The 25,030-nt window shown below is 37.8% G+C and overlaps 1 protein-coding gene across 1 annotated transcript in view; it reads right to left on the minus strand.

Annotated features, from left to right (window-relative positions):
• The window catches only part of HEATR5B (HEAT repeat containing 5B), a gene marked incomplete at its 5' end in the record, with an annotated part of 54,458 nt that overhangs the window by 16,471 nt on the left and 12,957 nt on the right, over nt 1–25,030 (minus strand). Inside the window, 14 exons of the mRNA XM_084261973.1 lie at nt 349–609; nt 1,197–1,434; nt 2,672–2,851; nt 4,448–4,516; nt 5,600–5,781; nt 7,798–8,049; nt 10,684–10,923; nt 11,767–11,911; nt 14,190–14,359; nt 15,723–15,912; nt 18,572–18,731; nt 20,627–20,817; nt 22,608–22,713; nt 23,926–24,101. Of these exons, the coding sequence (XP_084118099.1) occupies nt 349–609; nt 1,197–1,434; nt 2,672–2,851; nt 4,448–4,516; nt 5,600–5,781; nt 7,798–8,049; nt 10,684–10,923; nt 11,767–11,911; nt 14,190–14,359; nt 15,723–15,912; nt 18,572–18,731; nt 20,627–20,817; nt 22,608–22,713; nt 23,926–24,101 (2,560 nt within the window). The remainder of the gene's footprint in view (nt 1–348; nt 610–1,196; nt 1,435–2,671; nt 2,852–4,447; nt 4,517–5,599; nt 5,782–7,797; nt 8,050–10,683; nt 10,924–11,766; nt 11,912–14,189; nt 14,360–15,722; nt 15,913–18,571; nt 18,732–20,626; nt 20,818–22,607; nt 22,714–23,925; nt 24,102–25,030) is intronic.

Here is a 25,030-nt window from a genome sequence, read left to right on the forward strand (position 1 = left end):
TGCGTTTTAATTAACTTTACAGCTTCTGTGTCTTTGAAGCGTAATATTTTATATCATCTGAATTGTATTACAGCACAGAACAGTTCCTACTCACTTTAATTACATAAACTAGACATACAACTTGACTATAAAAAAAAAAAATCACCATAACCATGCCAACAAATATTCTATCAAAGCTCTAACAAACACAGGAGGGAGAAAGATACAGAAAGGAGGAGACAGATATCTGGAAACATTACTGTTCAGACATATTATGTATTTTAAACTTGCCATTTTTCAAGCAAAGCATCTTTTCTTATTCCCATAACATAATGTGCCACTAGTGAGCTCTAAACCTGTAATCCTTACCCAAAATTAAGTGCATTCGATCTTTGTTTATCTCTGGCAAAGATTTAGTGGTAGGTGGAGTTCCAGGTGTCTGGTTTAACATAATGGATGTAGCACGTTTCTGTGAACTGGGCACCACTGCAGCAGTCTCTTCTGTTGACTCTGAAGCATTAAATCCTGTACTGTTGAGCCAAAGTGCCACTGCATGTAATATGGGAGCCCAGGAGTTTCGATAATGCAGTCTAGCTGTATCAATTGTTTCTGGAGTGTAAAATGCTCCCCCTGTTCAATTAGCAAAGCAAAGGTAAATTTTGAAATTGTCTGCAAATAATAGACAAAAAGTCACATACTCTAAACGTATTGGTTTCTTTACTCTGGGTCTGTTTGATCATGTACATACGCCCATTGTGAAGGAGCAACGTTAGTACCTCTCAGAAAGTGCAATGGTCACAATGGAAGTAAGCAGAGAGCAAGACAGGCAGGCAATGTGATCAGGTCTCTGTGCATTTTTCACATAGAACACTCGTTCACAACTCAATAAAATATCATAACACAATATCCACTCTAATCTTGAGGGCTGTGTTTTTCTTAAAGTAAACAACTTTTTGCATTTGATATCAAAGTATTAGAGGTGTAGAAGTACTCCTAATTTCTACAATGATGTGGTTTTAATGATCTCTTCACTGCAGAGTGAAGGAAAAAAGCACATAAACTTCAAATGTACATTCCTATTATAAATGCACAGAAAGATATCACTTGCATATAAAAACCCCCATGCCTGCCAAATAATTTACAGAATAATTTTGAGGTCTAAACTAAGGGTTTCTCTCTGTTACTCACACCACCACAAAAACAATTTCAGTGCTTACCATCTGGTGGAAGCTGGGTAGCAAATTCAGCTGGTAAAGTTAAAAGAGCATAATCTTTCAGTGCAGCTAACCAGAGACGGCTAAGTGCAGGCAGCTCAGGTTGTACAAGTGTTATCAAGCTGTCTGGTGGCAACTCATCTACAGTACCAAAATCATCCTCATCTTCCTCTGTGCTCTTTAAAACACGCTTTGGTTTGGTCTCTGCTTCTTTCTTAATTTTCATGGCAACAACGTACACCTAGATGAAAAACAGATACAAAAACACATGCTGCAAGATCCTAAGACGACAAAAAGACAACAGCCTTTCATACCTGAAAGTACCAGGTTCCCCACACAGGCAACTAGACAGGAAATGACTGGGAAGAAGAGAGTTGCATTATAATTACATTTACAAATTTTCTTGTCTTTCAGTATGTAGCACTTAGGGGCATAAACTGTGCTTTCCTAAAACAGTCCAGCTACATGCTTTTTTCCAAAAAGTCGTCAATTACTGCTGCTCTGCACAGACACAGTGATTTTAATAACTGATTTCATTAAATCAATGCATCCTTATTCCAAAGATTTCTTTGACCCACATTAAGACGTGGATTACATATCAAAGACATGAAAATGGCTTTAACTAATGTGTTGAATACAAAAGCTTTTACATGATTGTCTTTGATAGATGCTACGAAAGGACAAAAGGATTTTCAAAAACTTATATAATTATAAGAATACACAGAAATATCAGCAAAATACAGTAAAAGTAAGCATTTTTAGAAAAAAATAGATATAATTGTCTTCACACAACAGATGCTTTACATCAAAGCTGAAAATTACAGTATGAGGTGATTAGCATTGCACATCTGAAATGTTAATACTTTCCCTTTGTAATTTCAAAATAACTTCCATGAAAACTGCACAAAAACAACCCCCAACCCTTTAAATACTACACTAAGAGAAACAAAAATACCATTTGTGTAATGACAAATAGATCTCTATAGCATTCAAGTAACATATCAGGAAGCCGGGCAACGTAAGGAGTTCCCACTCTCTCTTTTAAAGAGTTGAAGATTTCTGGTATTTCAGCCATTCCCCAATGATATCTACGTTAAGCCTGTAATTCGTTGTGAACACCTTGAAAATTCCTAGTTAATTAACTGAAATATATTTTTTTTTCCAGCATATTTTAAAGTTGTTTGGGTTTTTGTTTTTTATGTTTAAAAGCAGCAAGATGGGAGGAGAATCAAAATCTGATAACATATGAGTGTACGCTTTAATACTGAAAAGTGCAGAAGAACAAAGAACAATAAAGCTTCATTGGAATTCTGGATCAACAGCATGGCAGAAAAAGGAATAGAGACATACAGAGATGAAAACATTACAGGAGTGTAATTAAAACAGGTAAGGAGGGAGCTTCAAGGCTCAATGAGCTGCCAGTGAGGTATGATGCTGCTATTATGCTGCAAAACCTTTTCAAAGTTTTAAAGATTTACCTCAGCCCATGCTTTCAGAACTGCAAGTTTTTCCATAGTAGTTGCGCTCTCTCGGTAAAGCTGGCTAGAAGATCCCTTTCCCGCTTGGACTTTATCCAGGGAAGAGACAAGAAGGTTGTGAACTCGTCGGAGATCATTCAGGTCGCTTACAACCCCGCTTCCTATCCAAGCACTACATACCTAGAGAAAAAAATTTAGAATCATTCCAAGCCAGCAAGAATACCTCAAAAATCATATAAATGGGGAAAAAAACAAACTGTATGAAGACAAACCTCAAAACAACCACCATGAAAAACTCATCTCTCTTTCTGCTTGATATTTAAAAAAAATAAAATCCAAGCTTTTCTTTTTTTTCTTTTCTCCATGCCCTTGACAAGGGAATTGCTCAGGTGAGTGGTTACAAAGGCTGTATTTGCAAAGTGCAAAGTATATTGCAATGGACCTTAATAGATTCAGGGGAAAATAGCTCTCTAATCCTCCATATATTAGCGCTAACAATTTTTTTTTTATTCTGTTCCCAAGTGTCTTGTTAAATCATTCATTGCATTCACCATGAAGAATATACTGGACAGGAACCAGTAAGAGTAAATCTTTAAAACATCTTTAAAAATTTCCACCACACCTCCCAAATTATATTTGAATGCTCCATACTAATGAGAAGCTTTCAAGATCATTAATGTCAAGAAAAGACCTAGAAATAAGTGAAATATCGATCTTTAAACATCCGGGCTCTTATCAAGAACTAACAACTGTAGATCTAGAACAAGCAATATGAGATATGGGAGACAGATAGTTAGGTCTCTTCCCAACATTCTTTTGAATTAAATGGACAGGTACTTGAAATCCAAACATTATACAGATTGCCTGCTCCTGTCTAGTGCTGTACATTGGCTCTCATCCTCTGAAACACATTCATGGCCAGATGTAACGCAGGCAATAGAAGAGTTATGGCACAGCTGCCTTTCTAGGAAAAGAAAAAGGGACAATTTTTTCAGAAGAGCTGCTTTGCTTCTGGTGGTGATTCTATAAGGATGAGGAATAGAAGCAAAAAAAAAAAAGAAAAACCAACCCACAGAACTCAAGGGGTTCAGGTCTTACAAAAAATCTATTTTCATGGCATTTTTGTCCCCTCTCTAATGTATTTATTTTGTTTTTAGAGAACCAGCTCCATGAAAGCCTTTAGGGAAGCACCTCTCATGATCTGGAATGATGAACATATCTAAAATAAACACTGGGATATATAATGTCATCATCACCATATAAAGTTAGGGGAAGAAGGGGAGACATTCGGGGTTATGGCATTTGGGTCCCCAAGTCACCATTACGCGTGATGGAGCCCTGCTTTCCTGGGGATGGCTGGACACCTGCCTGCCCGTGGGAAGTGGGGAATGAATTCCTTGTCTTGCTTTGCTTGTGTGTGCAGCTTTTGTTTTGAGTATTAAATTGTCTTTATCTCAACCCGCAAGTTTTCTCACTTTCACTCCTCTGATTGTCTTCCCCATCCCACTGGGGAATGTCTTAGGTGCCAGCTAGGGTTAAACGATGACAAAGACATAATGAGTTTCAGAAAGACTAAATATTTTCTGATGTAACTCCCCTAAAAGACTTCTGAGGAGCAAAATGTATTATCAGGAGACTTAAAAGATGGTGCAAAACCATCAGGGTTTAAGTTTACAAACTCTTCCAACCATTTGCTACTACTTCTCTTCTACATCCTTCTTCCAAAGAAAAGGAAAATTACTTTGGCTTATACTATCTGAACATTTTTCTCAGTACCTGGCAGGCCTTTGCAGTTATATCAGACGGTGTATCTTGGGAAAAAGCTGGCCTCAGAGCAGCTCCAACCTGTTGACAGAAAGAAAAATGAAAAAACCCAAATAAAACAACAGTGACAGAGCAATCTTCATCTCACTTTGTTTAAGTCTTGAGCACATGTACAGAACAAGCAAGATAACATCACCAATTCTGGCATTATAGTTATGCCCCAAATGTACCCTTGCTGTCTAGAACTTTGCTATAGCATGCTTTAAGCAACAACAACAAAGTTCTAAACAAAGTTTCCTTCTTGCTCATTGCCTTTTTGAACCTCACCTACCTTTGTCAACTATGTGGTGTTACCACCCTTTTGTTAATGAATAGCCTTTTAAACATGGAAGTATTACAAGTGCAGTTCATGCTAAAGCTCAAGAAGCCAATGACTTTTTGATTTCTAAAGGAATAATAATGTGAAATCACATTGTGGTTGGATTTGCATCAAGTTCCCAAAATGATAAATACTGACAATAAAGCCTTTTAATTACAAGACAGCATTTTTCTGACACAAAGGGAACCAAGACAAAGAGACAGGAACAATGGTTACAGCACTACAGAAGGAAGAAGACAAAGGCAGGAAGTTAAAAGGATGAAAGCCTGCCTTTAAAAAGTATCTGCAAAGATCCTGAAGACAAAGTGAAGACTATAGTAGAGTTAAGCTGTGTGCAAAAAAATACCAAAGTAAGTCTTCAACTGCCCACATCCCATTCTTATACTTTGGTAGCTTTCATTTAAACATAAGTATTGTCATTAATTCTCAAGAAAACAGATTTATTAGATTCAATCTGAAACTGGATCGGCATTTTCCAATTTCTAATTTACAAAGGAAATTACACTCTTGCCAAAAATTAAAATGTAACTTGTATTTGGCTTTCCAGAACCAATAGCTACTGATTTTTTTTTTTACTTTTGTCAACTACTAAGTTACAATAAATAGCAAAAGAGAAAAAAACCCACAACATCATTTTGAAGAGGTAAATAGAGGTGTCTCATCAGTACATTTTCACACACAAAAATCTTTTCACAGGTCTTCTGAAGTCACAAAATCCTCTCAAAGCTCATGCTGGCATATTGGCATAAATATACAACTTTCTGAATGTATAAAAGAAGTCTCACATTAGCCTGATACTGCTCCAGTATCACATGGCCTGGGAACTCTGGCTCAGGAACTGATGCAAATTTCTTGATAATGTCTTCAAGAGCTTGAAGACCCGCCATTCGTAACTGGTTGCTGTGATCAGTCGCAGCCATGAACGCCATCCGAATGAGGTCAGAGAGATGGAGTACTAAGAAGTCATCTTAGAACAAAACAGAAAGAACTATTTAGTAACTTAAAATACAGCTAACATGACAGACATTTCTAAGACTCTCCTCATTGACAAATACAAATTTTACCCATTCTTTTTCAAAGATCCAAATCTAGGGTATGGAAGAAAGCAGGAAAGAATGTAACACAGCTTTATTCCCCACACCCCCGCCCAAAGTGATACAAGGACCCTAAAACAACCTTACAATTAAGCATTAATTTGAAACAAAACAAAATATTATATACTTTATTCAGTGCAATTTCTATGTAAATGTGGCTGAGGAGCTGAGAAGAGATTAGAACACTTAGTAAAGCTAATTTTAGTGATTCCCCGCGCCCAGAAAATCTTCTAAGGCAATTCCCATTTGAGTCCCATGCTTATAGTGACCCCTGCTGATAAAAGAGAACCTCATCAAGTTTCAGCACCTAAAAACTGAGTATGCCTCTAGCTCTCCTCCCAAAAGCCACATCCAAAGCTGTACGCAGCAAACAAAATGCATAAAAGAATAACACATAACTCAGCTACATTTAAAAAAGGATTATCCTTTTCTATATATTAATTTTATTTCTTTCTTTACTGTCCATTTGAAATTACCAGATGTTGTAGAACTAAGATGAAAATAAATTATTTAAAAACTTAATATCCTGGGTTACTAACAAAACCCACAAATTATGACAGTCCTACATATCTTCAAGTCTCAATGTGAAAAAGAAAAGTTGATTTAGTAGCTGAAAATTTTCAGAGGCATGTCAATAAAAAAAGACTGGGGATCACTTAAAAACCAGAGTGGTAAAGTTTGTGCTTACTTTTTCAGACCCTCACAGATGTTAGGAAAATTTAAATATTTTGGAAGCTGAAGTGGGGGCTGATTGTGGACTGTGGAGGTTGGGTGAGTGGGTATGTGCACGCATAGAGGTTTGCACCAAACACATCACGTTCACTTTAAATAATTCCAGAGATGTCCAGGATTATTACATGCAATCCTTCACAGGATTCTATAAACAGTATTTATTTCATGATTTTCTCTATTTTCAGTGCTATCTCAATATAAACTTTCACAAAATTCTTCCCTCTCAGTCTTCAAACAGTGACCTCAGCCTCAAATCAAGTCAGGAATAAGATTCTCACAAAACTGATGTGCAGTGCTGGAACCAGATGGCAAAGCAATCCAAAGACTTGATCTATCTCCACATCCTAACAGGCACCCTCAACAACACAGGCATTAAAATCCATTCATCTCATGCATTCTAGGATGCTCATGATATTCATCCTACATGCACAATGTCTTCATGAGCAATACATGGATGAAAGCAAACAATGACCATGCACCAGAACCAATACACATGGACAACTTAAGGACGGAAACCTCCCACTATCTGTTAGAAAACATTTCTTCACAAAACAACTATGTCATCACCTATGTTAACAATTTTGATCCTCTAACTCTTAAAAGCACCTTCAAAACACGAGCTTTAAAATGAAGATTCATCACTCCCATGGATACCAAGAGAACTAACTTTATGAAGCAGCTGTGTCCATGTCTTGTTATAACTCCCTCCCACAACCAATGCCACAGCAATAATTACCTGGCCTTATCTCTCTTTTCTTTCCTAGCATCCTTCAGTCTAGAGATGCTAAAATAATCTCTGAGATCTAATTCAGTAGGGTCATTATGTTAAACTCAGAAGCTGTTCCAGTTCACCCCTAGCTAGAAGTTAACTGCTTCTATTTCTGACTGAAGCAAAGGTTTGCAAATTTGAGGGGTTTTTTCCTAAGAAGATCAGTCTGTAAGAATCCATATCTCCCAGTAAACCTCATTCTTTGTCTTCATGGTATGGTAACTACAGTTTTATTGACTTTTGCTGTCCATTTCCTTTGATTTTAACCATTTGAATGAAAGGATGCTTATATTTTTTTCTTGGTTTTATGATCTTAAACTGTAAAGGGGTGTCAAAAATAATTTTTAAAAATTAAAACCATAACAAAACATGTACATTTTGTAATTACTTTTTGGGTTTTTAAGTCTGGCTGAGCGAGCCAGTGCCAGGTCAAAGTGTGCCTTGTTGGCATTCTCACACAGCATGATAACTCGGCACAGACAGTCTGCAGCAAACACACGAGTTGCCCAACGAGGTGCTACAGAAGGCTTGGACTTATCCTCTTCACCCAAGGTGGTAAACATTGTATCATCATCCATCTCATCCTTTTTCTCTGATTCCTCATCCTTCCCTCCTCCCAAGGGAGCTGCAGTGCTCATGTCTACAACAAAGAAAAAAAAAATTAAAAAAAAAAAAAACAAAAAACCAACAACAACAAAAACCACCCCACTAAATCCTGCTGTTACAATAGGAGAACACAGCTAAGGACATATTCAAGTCTTTCTTTACAGATTCAAAACAGACTTTGTTCTGTTGAAACAACATAATCTGAAAAATGTAGAAAAGCAAAGAAATATCAGTAGCCCTCTAATCTGGGCTATATTCCTCTTTATTTGGCTTAAAGTATACAGAAAAAAAAATCCTGCAAAGTTAATTCTCCAAAGAGACCAGTTACAATAGAATCCTATACCTAAACTTCTCAGGTTTGAAATTAACTATTAAATTGTCAAGGAACAGGGTAAAGAGATTACTGGGCTCAGAATCAAAGAATCAGCTCCTCTGTGAAGTAAAACCTGGAGTGCACAGAAAACTGAAACAAATCTGCAAAGTTCCATGCCGTGGGACAGGTATGCAGCCCAGCTGGCAGTTTATGGCACCCCCAAACGTGCTAAACAACTGCTATTCAGAAATGAGAACATAAGATCTCAATGACAAGGTCTAAACAAGCAAAATGCCAAGATACTGAGAAACAAAATACTCTGGCAATAAGAAGAGAACAAGAAGGAATTATTGACATGCTTCTTCAAAAGTCTGAATTTAAGCAGCTGAAGAACCAAGACAGAAAGAGGCAAGTCATACATGGACTGTGCCAATTCACAAGATTGTTTTGCAAAGGTGTCCAGGACCTTATGTGGCCAATCTGAAAATTTCTGTTTAAAGAGCAATCCAAGTTTGTTCATATGCCAGTTAGCTGGATCACAGGAATTCAATAAGAAGTTTCTGGTTTATGAAAGTACAGGTGAGAAAAATGTATTTAAATATAGTTCTCTCAGAGAGTATTTTACCTACTAATAAATAAGAGATTGGACAACCATGTTAAAAACTTTAAGGCCCATCCTACATGAAACAAGAAATGGACATGCCAGCTTCAAAGTGGGGAAAGTCAGTCTTCCTCATTGGACGGATATATGGTAACCACATTGCATAAAGAAATCATTGGTAGCATTACTCATCCCTAAATGTAAAGCCAGCAACATGTAGAAAGAGCTTCAGGATGAACTCACAGAATGCCAATAAACAAGTATAAATGCAAGGGAAATGAGCAGAACCTGCGTCACAACCATCCTACAAGCTGAAAAACAGGAATAAGGTCTCAGAGGACAAGATCTGTGCAAACAAGTCTGTGAAGCTGAACAACAAGCAAAAGTTTCATCACCATGGTAACTCATCATCACATCAGCAACTCACAAAACCTCATAAAAGTAGGCTCAGAGTATGTACAGAACTCTCCCTTTATGATCCTAGCAAGAATAAATCTGCTTTCACTAAGATACTGAAATGTCAGAATATAATCACACTGCTTCTGTGCTAAAAAATCCTACTTGAAGGCAGCTAACTTTTTAATCTTAAAAGCAGTATTTTAAAACTTGGCATTGATGATTATTTTTTTCTAAGCAAGTTTTAATGGACTATAATCAAAGGTCAATATACAATATAAATTATATCTTAACTAGGATAAAAGATGAGCTCCAAAGAAATATTGCCAGAAGATGCTAGTTGGAGACCTGTAACAAGTGGTGTTCCTCAGGGGTCAGTCCTGGGTCAAGCCCTCTCCAATATATTCATCAGTGACTCGGGTGAAGGGACAGAGAGCAACGTCAGCAAGTCTGCTGATGATACAAAACTGGGAGGAGTGGCTGACATACCAGATGGCTGTATTGCCATCCAGCGAGCTCTGAACAGGCTGGAGAGCTGGGCAGAGAGTAATCTTATGAAATTCAACAGGGGCAAGTGTAGGGTCCTGCACCTATTCCTAGGGAGGAATAACCCCATGCACTACCAGTACAGGTTAGTGGTTGTTCTGCTGGAAAGCAGCTCTGGGGAAAAAGGTCTGGAAATCCTGGTGGACAGCAGGTTAACCATGAGCCAGCAATGTGCCCTCGTGGCCAAGAAAGCCGATGGCATCCTAGGGTGTATCAAGAAAAGTGTGGCCAGCAGGTCACAGGAAGTTATCTTCCCACTCTGCTCTGCCCTGGTGAGGCCTCATCTGGAATACTGTGTCCAAGTCTGGGCTCCCTGGTTCAAGAAGGACAGGGAACTACTAAGAGGATACAAAAAAGGGCTATGAAGATGACGGACTAGAACATCTCTCTTATGAAGAGAGGCCCAGGGACTTGGGACTTCTTAGCCTAGAGAAGACTGAGGGGGATCTTATCAATCCTTATAAATACTTGAGAAGTGGGTGTCAGGAGGATGGGGTCAGTCTTTTTTTAGTGATGCCCAGTGACAGGACAAGAGGCAATCGGCGTAAACTTCAGTAACAGGAAATTCCACCTAAGCATGAGGAGGAAGATCTTTACTGCGAGGGTGGCAGAGCACTGGCACAGGCTGCCCAGAGAGGCTGTGCAGCCTCCTCCTCTGGAGACATTCAAAACCTGCCTGGATGTGATCCTGTGCAGCCTGCTCTAGGTGATCCTGCTCTGGCAGGGGGATTGGACTAGATGATCTCCAGAGGTCCCTTCCAACCGCTATCCTAAGGACACACCGTCATTTGCGAACGCTATAGAACACTTACCACTGGAAGCTGCGAGGACATCCTTACAAAGCATGAGCCAGTGAGAAAGGTTTTCTACTGCCAGCGATGAAAGCATATGTCCCAGAGTATCGTGGATGTCAGAGCACAGCTTGCGATCAGTCTCCCGATCCAACATCCCGAAGAGGACACCTTCAAGGCCTGTCTCTGTTATGTTAACCCCCTGATGTCGGGAATGAACATCGCGCCGGGCACCAGCTCCCGGTGCAAAAGGATTTACATCTGCAAAGTGATAATGAGAATTCTCTTCTGAAATCTGTAACTCAGTTTTAAAATTTGGAATAACAGACTGGAGTTGGCCATTGTGTATTTGTGTGCATATAGTTCAGGCAACGATACACAAAAACATTACTGAATTTCTTCTGAATTAAGAAATTCAGAAACTAGAAAAGATTTTAATACAATTCACTTAATTCTTTGACAGGCAAATAACACCTCCTAGTACTACTTCCAAACAAAGAAATAATAATAATCATCATCATCTATCCTTTTTCAGGTACATACTTCATGAACTTGTAAAAACCCCTAATAGCACTGGACTCCAAAGAATCCATCCAGATTAACTGGTGTGATTTAATACAAGCAAGTTCACAATTTTGTCTTTGTATGACACATGTACTGAGCAACACTGTTGAGTCTCCTATTTTCAGAATAAAGTGATACATGTAAGAAGTGAATCAGACTGCAAAGTCTGCAGGCTAGCAGATGTGCCGCTAACAAAATACTACACAACCAGGTATCTCAATCAAACAGGATATAATCCATTTTCAAAAGAGCAAAACCTAAAACACCGGAAAAACAGTAAAATGTTTCCATTATACAGACTGTGTTCCCTATTTGAATGCCATTCTTATTGGAGCAGACAAGTTTAAGTCTGAAATTTACAAAAAGTTAAATTATAAGCGGCCAGAAATTATTGGAGGTGGAAGGGAAGGTTTTAGGTTTCTGTTTTGTTGTTGTCAGGGGTTGTTAGTTTTTTTCCCCCCTCAGTGAAGGCAAACCACACATTTATGTATGCATGTGTGCACTCAACTGTTACAAATGCCACATGAAAGAAATACTTACTGATGACACTGTTTTCTTTGTCTCCAGCATTTTTTGCCAAGCTCATGGCGTATTCACATACTTCTGCTGCTTCCCTCTGAGCAAGCTGTCGTAAACATGCAACCGCAGCCCGGCGAAGCAGCAAGTGGGAGCTGCACAAATGAACCTAAAATTACAATTACAAGTGAGAGAACTGCTGCACCCCCATATCACTAAATCAGCACTGCTAAGGACTAACAGCTTTCTATTTTTCAATTATACGCCCATGTGTGAGCTGCTGGGTTCCAAGCTCTTTACAAGAGCCTTGAGAGTTCAAAAGCAAGCACTTTTTCTAGTGTACGAATGTGAAAAAAAAGCCAACATACATAGCTGACAGCTGCTATCTGGTGAAAGCAATAAGAATTCAGATATTGGAACTACTGTGCCCATGCGATTTTTGACTAATTTTTTTTTTTAATCTGTTATACTCTTCACTCAGCCTCATGTTCTGCTACAGCTGTAAATCACATTCCTTTTAAACAAAAAGCCATCATCAGCTGCACCACACAAGAGCTATCATAAGAACTTTTATTTCAAACTTCTGCGAGAATTTAACACGAGTTTGTATAAGAGCCTCTCAATAAGACAGCTTCAAATTTCTTCGCTAACCAAGACTAGTTTCTAACTCCTTGAATCACCTCAAACACAAGCAAATATTTTTCTTATAGAAGAATTGTGCATGGTCCCTATTTTCTTGAGAGATCTGTATTTTTCCAGAGTGGAAGAGATGAAGAGGGCTCTTTAAGAAACTCTGATTCTTTATTTACCCCAGGGAATTTGCTTTTAATAAACCAAATACACGTTTGCTTTCTCGGTATTAGGTTATTATGTGGATGGAAATTGCCTTCCTAAATGAAAGGGTTGTATAGTTTATAAAGCATTTTAACAGTAGATCTTTATTCCACATATAAATATACAAGATTTTAGTCCTAAAAAAACAAGCAGACTTTAAAGAACCTCTAAATATGACACTGAGGTTGTTTTAATGGAACTAACCCACAGAACATTTCAGAGACTGAATTAATGGAAAGCAGTATTCACTGTTCTAAGTTACAAAACAAACAACTAGTGCATATGAAGCCAATGCAGGAAGAAAGAATTAAACTAGATTGTGAAACTGTGGGGTTTAATTTTGATACCTAGTATTAATTCCGTTCGAAAGTAAGTCACAAGACAATGAAGAATTTGTTAAGGGGACAGGTATGGCAGACCTTGCCTACATATCTATGCATTTGCAGTACAAAAAAATGCACAAGACAATTCAGAGGAAGACTTGCAAATTCAGTGTGACTTGGAAGTAAGGAATATGAGAAAAGATAAGGAAAATAGCTTTTCTTTAGCAGAGGACAAAGGAACAGGAAACAGACAGCAAAAAATCCTAGAAAAAGTCTTCAAAACTGTGATTGCTGTATAAACTTCATTGTCTGTAACATTACCCACTGGTACATGCAGAGCAGATGGCTACAGGGATTGTTTGTCATGTTACATACAGTATTCTTTCAAAAGGGCCTATCTACTTTTGGGTATGCTACACCTCTTCTATGCACAATTTTGTGAAATTACCAAAGTGATGGATTCTGGTAACACATTGTACTCCCAGGAGCACTCCAGGGTTGTGGGGAGAAGCATTTAACAACAAGAGGAAGCACGAAGGAAAGTCTGGACAGCAGATGAAGGAAAAGCTCCAATGTTAACGTAAGCAGGATTGCACTCCAAGTAACACACAGCCACCAGCTCCACAAAAATGACACAAAGAAATTTGCAAAACATCCAACCAACACTATGGAGAATCTTTTCAGACTTCTAAGTATTGCATTGCTAAGCCCTCTAAAAATAATCTTAAAGATAGTTATAGTAAAAAAACCCAACCCAAATAACCAAGCCCCAACCAAAATAAAAATCCTGCAACCAACTGCCACACCAAAACATACACACCACCTTTCCTCTCAGAGCTGTTTTGGGTTCCAGCCTCTGCCTCATTTCCAGGCTTAAGCCAGGATTTGCTGACAGAACACTAATGGAGGGCGAAAGCAATGCTAACAGCAGCAGCACAAGAATTTGTATGTCAGCATCTACTACGCTGACTGTGGTAAAATAAATTAAAAGTCTTCTACTTTCTCCCACCTCACTCACTTCCCTCTACACAGCCAGTCAGTTGGAGGAAACAATGTTTCAGCATCTCTTTATTCAATTATGTTATATATAAATGCTTGCTCTCTTGTGCTCTCTAAGGTGAAAGATAATCAAACCTTATGACTTCAATCTGGGCACCACTCTGAAAAAACCCTAAAGTTTCTTGGGGACAGAAATCCTTCTACTGCACTGCAGTGTTTCTGCAAATGTGGCTTGCTTATTATTATTGCTTGACATCTTGCCTCTGAGGAACAAAAGAGATTTGTACTCACACAAAGACTGGGAACCAGACTGGACAGGTTGACATGCCGTGGTGCAAACATATGAAGCTGCTGAAGGCAGGATATGGCAGCTGCCTGAACAAGTGAGTCTGAGTGGTCCTGTGTGATTGCACATCCCACCAAACAGGAAGAACGGATTGTGGAAATTGTAGCTCCGTTACCTAATGATGTAAAACAACAGCCTTAACACAAGAAAAATTTTGTATGACAAATGTAGACTTGAAACCTTTGAGAAACAAGAAGTTTTAATGCTTCAAAGTTCACAGATTAGCATGTAGCTTTTCTGAATTCCTACCACAAGTTTGTGTCTACATAACTTCAAAGAAACACTACAGAGTGTTTCAACATCTCTTTTTTTAGTTCAGTTAAACAATGCCCCATCCAAACTGATTTTAGATCAATAATTTTCAGTCAGAAATATCTTGGTAACATCTCCCCAGGACATGAAATATCTGTATTTCAATTTTTAAAGTCTCTTTCATTCTATACATATAAGCAAACTTTCATGAACTTAAGTATTTCCTAAAATATCAGGTAGCACTTAAACTAGAATACAGGTATGCAGGTAATTTTACTTTGCTCCCTTATATGGAGTTGTACTGTTCTAATATGACAAGCATTCAAAGGAACTGTATTTAATTTGAAAAACATTCCCATTCTGTATTTTAAGAATTAACCCGCATCAGGTATATAAACCACCTCGAATTATAGAAAAATGTAACCTGCATAAAAAAGTCAATGTTTATTCAAAAAAAGAATAACACTCCAAATGAAAAGGTTAATACACAGCAAGCATATACACAAGTTCAATTAAACCATCTAGAAACGTTTCATAACAAGAGGAAATTTGAGTCCAGTTATTTAGAATCACAGTTTAACTAGTGGTGGGGTCTCTGACACTGCATCAAACACCATTCTACATTCTTTAAAATCTCAGTTAGACAAAGTTACAAATCCGTGTTCTTTGCCAACTGAGACACAGAAATTCAAATACAGTGTTTGGCAGGACATGATCTTATTCTCTCTACAGTAATGTAGAGTGATCTAAGAATATAATGAATTAATTGAAATGAGTTATAGTTCACAACTTTATCAATGACAACAGACTTAAGCTCTTGCCATCAGTTAAATGTAAAATTAACGTGTGTTGAAAAAGCAGAAGAAAAATCTTGCCTCTTGCCCCACAAAACTACACACAGCAAAACATGCAGCAAGGGTGTTTTTAATCTTTCTCCTACCATGCAAAATTGCCATTAGCTAGACTGTGTGTCACTGCAACTTCCTTATACAAATTTTAAACTGCAGTCAGAAAAAAGCCCCAAGCAGTTCGAAGCACAATCAGAAGTGCAGTTGTTTGCAGGACTGTAACTGAATTCAGCAAAACACACCCCCCTCCCAACTGCTACAAACAAAACAGTATTTTCTTCCATTTAAGATGGAGATATATATAGATATAGATACATATATATATAATCTTTATATAAATCAGGTTTTTTTTTGTTTTCTCTTCAAATCCCCACTAACCTTGCAGCTCTGGCCCAACAGTAGTTATGATCGCTCCAAGACATCGGCCTAAGCACTGGTGTACTTCTGTGTGTGATGGTGGAACTGTTAAGAGCAGCGTAAGAACTAGAGACAGTGTTGGCTCCACATATCCACGGTACATTGGTCCACTAGAATCTACTATCAAGGCAAGTGAATGGAGAGACCAGGTCTACCAAAAAAGCAAAGGAATATTTTTCAATCACACCTTTTGGAAACTTACACAATGTTGAATGCAGATTGAGCCTATCTCTGTATGTCCTTGATTAAATATGTCTAGTTAGCTACTCTGACTCCAGAAGTGCTTCAAAGGTCTCAGATTCTCAAGCAACTACCTAGTAGTTTAAATACGTCTAGTGTATTCTTTGGCTATCAGCAGTTTTTGGGGATCATGGAGATGACAATGACAAGGAATTTAAGCAAAAAATGGTCGAATAAATGCACAAAAACCCCACCACGCCCATTTAGGGGTGGGGAGAGGCACAGTGACTCAAGCAAGAGCATCATTCCACTATAAAAGTGGATGTTGTGTCTGAAATAGTCGACAAAGTCTTTAGTGGGGAGTGCCTTTGACATTACAGTAAAAACTGATTTTCATGATCAGCTCAAAGGTTCCCATGTGTTTTCTAATTAATTTTCTTATTAGAGAGTGCAAGAGAAGGAAGCTGCTGTTCAGACTGGACTGCAGGACGAGAAAAAAAAAAAAAGGCTAAAGATCAACCTATTTCAGTTGCAAGGTAAGTAAATAACAAAAAGAGCAAAATAATTTATTGTAATTGTTAAAACAAGTAGGCAAGGGGACAGTCTTTTTGGTCACTGACATTTAATAGGAAATAAATTCCCCTGACAGGCCTAAAAACATTAGCTATCTTTTTGTAATATTTTTATAATATTTCAGCATTTTCTTCTGTTATATATGTGAAGGAATTGCACTGAAAAGACTGAAAAAGTCAAAAGAATATTCCAGTTACAAAGCTAGACTCTTAAGAGTGAACTGGAAAGCCTGCCTGTTAAACTGTTCCTTTTTAATCCTCTCTAATGCCACCCAAAACCCATTAGCACTAGTAATCACATAACGACTTCTGCAGTCCTAACCACACAGTAGCACATTACAGCTTACTCCTTTCATTCCTGCAAATTTCCATTACTCACGTTCCCATACAGTTTCTGTGCATCCACAATGGTCTAGTGAGGGATGAGGTTTAAAAGCTTAGCTTTCCACAGCAGCCTGGTGGTGTATTCTCAACAGAAAATGCTGTAGGCATGCAAGTTCCACCAGGGATTCCCCTTTATCCTTTACATTTTGTTCATAGGCAGTAAAACCATTTTGTCAAATGAATGGTACACAGTTATATGCCTCAACAGTACTTCTTCACACATGAACTGTTACATATGCAAACTGAACTTTGACTTACCTTAAATGAACTAAAGAAATTTAAAAGGGACTTTACATTGTATTTGATTACTAAGTGAAAACATTATATCCAAACAAAACTAGGCTTGCTTTCTCAAGTGACAAGCTTGGTTATTTTGATTATTCTTTTTTATTGCCCTGATGAAAAGAAGTAAGAGGCATGCCCTATCAAGTCAACATTTTAAACCAAGGTGGAAGTATGATTCTGTAGTTAGTAGGGGCTTCAGTGTTCATAATCTGTTGGTATAAAGCACCCCTACTGTGGGTCACACAAAACTTCCTACTGCTAAAGCATAATAGTCAGTCACTATTTCAGATAATCATTTCCTTGCAGTAACTTGGGAAGAGAATGACAAAAAAATTACCTGTTATATCATGCAACTATACCATAATCTTTGAAGAACAGTAATTACAGACAAGACACTTGGTATTACTCTAAAAAGGTCTCTTGCCCTCCCCGCCCCCATCCCGTTCTAAAGTAATTCTTTTATTCTAGGGCTTTGTTTGATTTATTATGGAGAAAAAAAACATCAACAGCACTTTTCCCTCTAATATTCAGCTTCTTAATGTACTGGTCCATCTAGCCCTCTCTTTCTATAGCAGCAGCAACAGATAGATGCTTAAGGGAGAATAAAACCAGACATTGACACTGACCCCTCAAATTTCTCCTGGATAGTAAAGACTATATTCTCCCAATTTTCAAGTACTTTCAACTTAGGAGATTGTTTTGAACTGCAGAGTACTTATAAATATACAGCAACACCAAAGGCACTGCTCTTTCAGCAGCATGTCTAGTTCCCTGTCTACTCCACCAGCAACTTTTAGGAGTCAAGTCGTCCTCTTGGAAGGACATATGTCTATAGTCCACTGTGGAAAGAAACTTCTCCCTACCTTTTGCATGTCTTGGACTCGGCTCCTAGTAGTTCCCCTTTTGTCCTCTAAATGCAGTTCAGTTTGCAAGAAATTTACTTGGCAAAGAAAAATGCTGCTTATCACCTCAGACTCCAGTAGCTGATCACACGTTAACCATCAGCAAGTTGTTAAGAATTCTAGTTTAGTTCATTAAAGTAAAACCAACACATTTTGCTTTACAATTACAGTCAGTCAGGAATATGCCCACAGAGAATTACTCTGGCTCAGCTGACAACAGACACCTGTCAGTCTGAATTAGTGTGATCACTTGCAACTGCCTCTCTAACAGTAAGGCTGTATTTTAATTGCAGTACATATTTGAGATTCTGTACCCTACTAGTTTGTAAGGGAAGTTCCACTTTCCCACACTCCCTGGCTCGTGCTACATCCGTATGACTTGGCTTACGTGTGACAATCTCTAGTAAAGAACATCTGAACAGATAATTAATTTTTAATTTTAATCCTGAACATTTTAAAGTAGTTTTGTGGCAATTGTGGCTTTTACCTGAACTTCAGGAGAGGTTCCATCTTGCGCCAAAGCCAAGAGAATACTGACACTAGTTTTCAGATGCTGTCCAGAACCTATCCCACCAACATACCGATGGAGACAGCCCAGAGCCAAAGAATGGCCTGTTCTTGATACAACATCTCGAGCAGATTTTAACCTATCAATGTTTAAATAAAAGAAAATACAGTAATTTACCAAGTTTGTTACAAAGAAACCTTCAAGTACCACAACAGTGCAAATCATAACATTATATAATGGCTCGGGTTTGAAAAGACCTTAAAGATCATCTAGTTCCAACCGCCTGCCATGGGCAGGATCACAGAATTTTGCAGGCCACCTTATAAGATCTTGAAAAGCCTTAACAACAAAAGCAAAACCAATGTACTTAACCTATATTGCTATTAAACTAGATTAAATATAAGGCAAATGAAAAAGCAAAACAAACAAAATATTTTAATAGTTAATTTCTCCCTTCCTTGTCAGAACGTGATGTTTTAGATTAACAGTTTTGGAAGAGAAAGAATATAGGAAGAGCATTTCGTGTTCACCAGTGTTTTCCAGCAGACTAATTTAATAATCAGCAAAGTCACTGCTACACCAGTGCAGTGAAAAGGAATCAAGAATGGAAAAATAACGACAACATACAAAGCAATGACAAAAGAAATCCACAGCTACATCTTCCACTGCAAAGTCAGCTGAATAACTTAATGCAGTTCTCCTCTATAGCTGAGTTCTATGACGTTTCCAATAAAGATTTTTTAAATAGTTTTATTAATGAAACTACAGCATAATGAAAAGCATTTTGAATGATCTTTTGAATTGTTGAGTATTTTCCATAATATTTCTGCTTTGAATGCATGTCATATATATTACTTTTAAAAATAAAAAAGCCCACCAAACTTTTGGACAATGAGGAAGAGAGAAAAGAAGGATATCCTAGTTAAAACAAAGAATTATTCTTTTTCCTGGTCGTCTGTATACGAGAGACAAGCATGCTCTTAGCCATTAGTGAACAACAAAGTAAATCCAAATCTCAAATACAAAAAAATTACTTGACAGTGTCAACAGACTGGCAGCCACCAACAACTTGAAACCTAGATACGAAACCAAGGAAACAGTCCCAGTAATAGAAATTCAAGGAATGACAGTAAAAATGACTATTTTATTACAGGATGAAATTATGGGAAAAACTGAATTGCCCAGAAGTAAGCAAACTGGACTGAGGCCATATGCCAGCCAAAAAAATGGCTGCAGCCCTAAGGCAGGTGCATTCTGGTTCATGGATACGATGACGTCTTAAATTTAAGCCAAAAAATTGTGAAGCACGGTGTGTCGTTATATAGAATCATAGAAAAGTTATGTTTGAAAAAGACCTTCTGATGATCTCTTGAGGTCCCTTCCAATCCCTACAATTCTGTGATTCTATGATCATCAAGTCCAACCGTCTGTCGAGCCCAACTAGGCCCAACACCAAGTACAACATCTACTCTTCTTTTAAACACCTCCAGGGGTGGTGACTCAACCACCTCCATTGGAAGCCTGTCCCTTTCAGTAAAGAATTTTTTCCTAATACCCAACCTAAACTTCCCTGATGCAATTTCAGACCATTTCCCCTTGTCCTGTCACTAGCTATATCTACCAGACACATTCCTAAAGACCAGAGCTTAACAACAGAACACAGAAAAAAAATTATGGGACAGTAGTTAAGCTAAATCATTATCTAAAGAGGATATTTTGATGAAGCAGAACCACTATCACACAATTCATATTATAGACATGCTTAGTGTAAGCTGCATGTAGGCATCTCCAAGTAACTCAACAAAAACTATTCACGGCTATCACTTCAGTAGTTTAACAACTCGGCTTTTATTCCTGGAAGAATCACATGCAATGAATCCGAAAAAGATGATTCTGGAGGTTTGTTAGACCTACAGAATCATAGCAACCAACCACAAAGAGAAGAGAATAATCAATATGGCATTTAGTAGAGGAATCTTCCAAACTATGTTAAATTGTATATTTATTTCCTTTTCTGAATCAAAACCAACTTACTTATCAAAACTGTATTGTGCCATTCTAGCAATGAAAGAGGCTTCTCCAACTACTTGAGCCATTCTGCCAAGAGCTTCACCTGCTGCACATCTCAAAATAGGGTTAGGATTATCGAGGGCACCCATTACCAGCGTCAGAGCAGATTTGCGGACTTCTTCTGGTCCCAGTGTGCTTTTATTCTCAGCTAAACCCTACAAAAGAAAAAAAAGAAAGAAAGAAAAGGCACAGACCAGGAAACCTCACACCAAAACACTCCAAAGCAGGAGAGAGAAGATAAAAGACAAATTTTATTATATTCAAGATGTTTGATTAAAAAATATGCAGTTTTACTTTTCTTTTAATTTGTGGTAATTAATCCTAAAATATACTAGTTGAAAATATTTAAAACTCAAACCCAACAACATAGTCTCATGTTTGCCAACACCCTACCTGTTTCGCCTACAGGAAGACCTGCTGCATCAGTCTTTTTTACCAAATCAATACAGTGGTACATGCACCCCAGAGCTACTGAATCAGAGTTACCTTTACACGGGGTACCCCAGAAAAAGAGAAACTTAAAAATCTGACTGCAACATCTCTTCCTATCAGACAGGAAAACCACAGCTCGGTTATGTTTCTGCAAGAATCACTTAAGTGACAGACATTTTATGTATATAATAATATAATTTTCTTAATAATCACATCTTTGCAAACATTTATAGAGTCTGAACATTCTACAACAGAAGACTAAACACCATTTCCGCAGCTCCTTTGATTCCCTTATTTCATTAATTGCACATCAACTTTCAGTAAAACTTTAAAGGAATATTTTACTTGGGGAAGAATAAACACATGTAAAGTACAAACACTGCAACTATTACAGAAGAAGTTGATGGCTCTACTGCAGATTCTCTGAGTCCTCATTTTAGCTCTTACAATTCTGACAACTCTTTGGCCATTTCATGTGGCTTGGGAAATTCCTGGCACCTGTCTCAGAATCTACTTTTCAACTTGTAGCAATATGGTTCTTGTTTCTAAGAACAAAGCATGTAAGAGAGGTACTGCTTTGCCACATCAACCAAGGACATAGAGCCCAGGTAGCAATTAGCTTAAACTAGGCAGCCATTATTTGTAAGACAAAAGTCAGACAAGAAGAAACTCCTCCGATCTTTAATTGCAGCCTGGCACTTCTATGAGGGTAGTTTCCTCAGTGCACAGGACTTAGTTGCTCTGAAGATGAACAAGGATGACAACGACAGATGCTGTCCAACACATTCATGAATTGGAAACAGCATCAGAAAAAAACCCTAGAACTGCCTTAAGAAATTTGCTAGTAGAAAGAAAATTCTGCACTCTAATACACCATTCCACAAAACCTTGTGGTGATGTAAGCCACTGAAACCAATTATTTCTCAGAGATATTATTTGAGACTTGCTGTCTAGCTTCCTGACTTGATAGCATGAAGTTGGACTTCCAAGTGTAGACAGAGAACACAGAGCTGTAACTGAAGTCAGTGGGACTGTGCATAAGCATCCAGACTTCTATGCAATATTAGGGAGTCTTAAGAAGAAAAAAATTAAGATATCCAAAATCCTAACCCAATGTTTCTTTTTTTATTATTTCCATTAACCTCATATGCACAACACTCTATGACATGGGGAGTTTTTTGAATATAAATGGCAAAGTACTTAAATCTATTAGTATGGTGCAAAGAAAGCTACAGGATTGGGAAAAAAGATGGGGAAAAAAAGGATGTTATATGAATATTATAGGAATATTATAGAATGCTGACTACATGAGCCTCATCTATTCTCTGTACCAATACACACAGACAAGAGTTCATGCCAGTATCTGAAAAAACTTCAGGTTTGATATTTTTAAACTTTTGAGTGTTTAATTGGTAACTTGAGTAATATTCTTCTAACAGCCTTTTGTATCAAACACAAATCAATGAGTCTAACCGCTGAACTCTGGTATCCACTACAAGTTTACAAATTTTACCTTCAAGGCACTAAGAACAGCAGTAAAGATATTAAGCTGCACAGCTTGCTGGCGAACACCTTTAGCCTGCTTGACACATTCAGCAAAGTGATCCAACATCTGTAATCTAAAACAAAGGAAAAAACATAATTTAAGTGATATTCCTTCAAAAATAACTAAAACACTGCTGATGAAAATCTGTGCACAACAAAAGGGTCTTTTAAGTTCAGTCACAGAAATTATGCTTCAGGGACCACAAAGGCATTCACTCATTTTAGAAAGGGTAGTTCCTAGCCAGTGTCACTTTGATGGTTCTTTTACCTCATCCAGAAATGTTCACTATTTCTTTTTCAAGAAAACACAACCAAAATGAAGAAGTGAGTATTCACAGAACTTTCTAGCTCTACAGCTACATGTATGAGGACATGAGTGGGAAAATGCTGACTCTCCACTACCATTCAAAATATTCCTATTATTTTCCCCATTTAATCTCCATTTTCATGGCATTTAACCATGCCAGAAAGTGTTACTGGGGTAACAGTACTCTGCAGAAGATACCAAGAACATGTATCATCTGCATCTACTCAGCAGTTCCCCAAACAAACCTTTCCATAGCTAACCACAGACACAGGTCAAGCTGGCTTACTGCATGTTGGCCTCAAGTCTATTCTGCACTTGCTGCAAAGTGAGACTGACTGCTAGGGAGAAAACACCAAACTCTGCCCATCAGGATTTCACTGAAGTATAATTTTACTTTGAAATGCATCATAGACGTGCTATCACTATGTGCTCAGTGACAAAGTAGCTAAACTGAATGACAGAAGTAGTCCTGACAACTTATGCTTCTGCAAAGGTAACACAGAACCCGAAGGAAAATAAGCTGAATTCCATTTCCTCTTTTTTATCAGGCATAAAATAATTTGCTGAGTAAAAAACAAATGGTCTTACACATGGAAGCCAAATTGAATTCAATGGATGCCACTGCTGTGTTTTCAAGGCTGATGTGAAGTTAATTGCAATGGATGTTTTTATAAGAAATTTAGGTTGCAGATATTACTGCTAAATGCAGCAAGAGAAGCACCCAGCATCTACCTCTGAAGCCTGATCTTCAAAAATGAAAAAAAAAAAAATTAGGAGATCATGACATTTCTAAACTGAGCTTAGAAAGAGATTCATAGTCTGGAAACCTGAGATACAATGAACACCAAATATAGAAGTGTGAATTTAAAGACAGTTTTTATCAAAGCATATCCTCATTTCAAGGAAAGACACCCAGAACACAATACTAACCAGAGAACAAGGCACTAGATTCTGAAATTAAAAACTGATGTAAACTAACCTGTGTTTGTAAGAGACATGAGGAAAAACCACACCAAAGAGAGCCACAGATGCATCGATGACAGACACTCCCAAAGGAAGGGGACCAGGCACAGCTTCACCAGCAGGGATGCGCAAATAAATAGAAGATGGATCATGTTCCAGAGCACCACTTCCAGAAGCGCTGTTTGGCTGAAGCTGCAAAATGCCACATAACATGAATACCTCTGAATATACATTTGCATACAAGGCAAGTATGCAGTAGCTTAGAACAACAAAGTAGCTTACAAACACCTCAGTACAACTGCAGCATCACCGTGCATACGCGCACTAGCATTACAGGGCCAACTAAATTCCAGATGGTCAAAATAGTTAACAGCTGGACAAATGCACAAACTATCACTCCTGGTATTAAGAGATGGAAATTAAAGAAAAGCAGATTAATTCTTGTACTAATAACAGCTTCTGGATTACTGACAACAAAGTGATATTTCAGAAAACAGTTCACCCTCCGTTTGAGCATTGAGTTATAACACAGTATATTAAATAATCAGTTTTGGCTGTAATGATTCCCTACATAGAAAGATTAAGAAACGGTACTAAAATTACTAACATTCCTATCATCCTGAAAATGCTTCCTAACCATCTATTTTCTCTGAAGAAAAACTTGTCCTCATAACTTATTAATTATTTAGTCTTTAAACAAAATTAGAATCTAGCAGCTGTGTTGAGACCTCCATATCACCTATAAAAGCAGTTGAATCTTGTTTTGCCATAGCACCATTTGTAATACTGGTATTTTGACAGCAATTTCATTATAAAACATGTTAAGTGGAGCTTACATTTTTTTTAACCAGGAGAAATGTATTAGAACAACTGGTAGACCAGGAGGATCAGGGTAGGTGGATGAAGTGTCGTTTTTGGTTAAAGCAATTAAGTTAATTCACTAACCACAATCAAATCAATTGCATAACACTACTCATATCTCAGCTACAGGCAGTGTGTAATCAAAACAGTGCACTGTAGATAGAAGGGCTTACACCTAACAAGCCTCTGAAATAAGACTAAAAACAAGGCATGAAGATTCAGTTTTCAAAGGCTTCCCCACACACAGATCACACAGATAG

This window comes from Gallinula chloropus (assembly GCF_964237585.1).
Source record: "Gallinula chloropus genome assembly, chromosome: 3".
In the NCBI taxonomy this organism is placed as follows: domain Eukaryota; kingdom Metazoa; phylum Chordata; class Aves; order Gruiformes; family Rallidae; genus Gallinula; species Gallinula chloropus.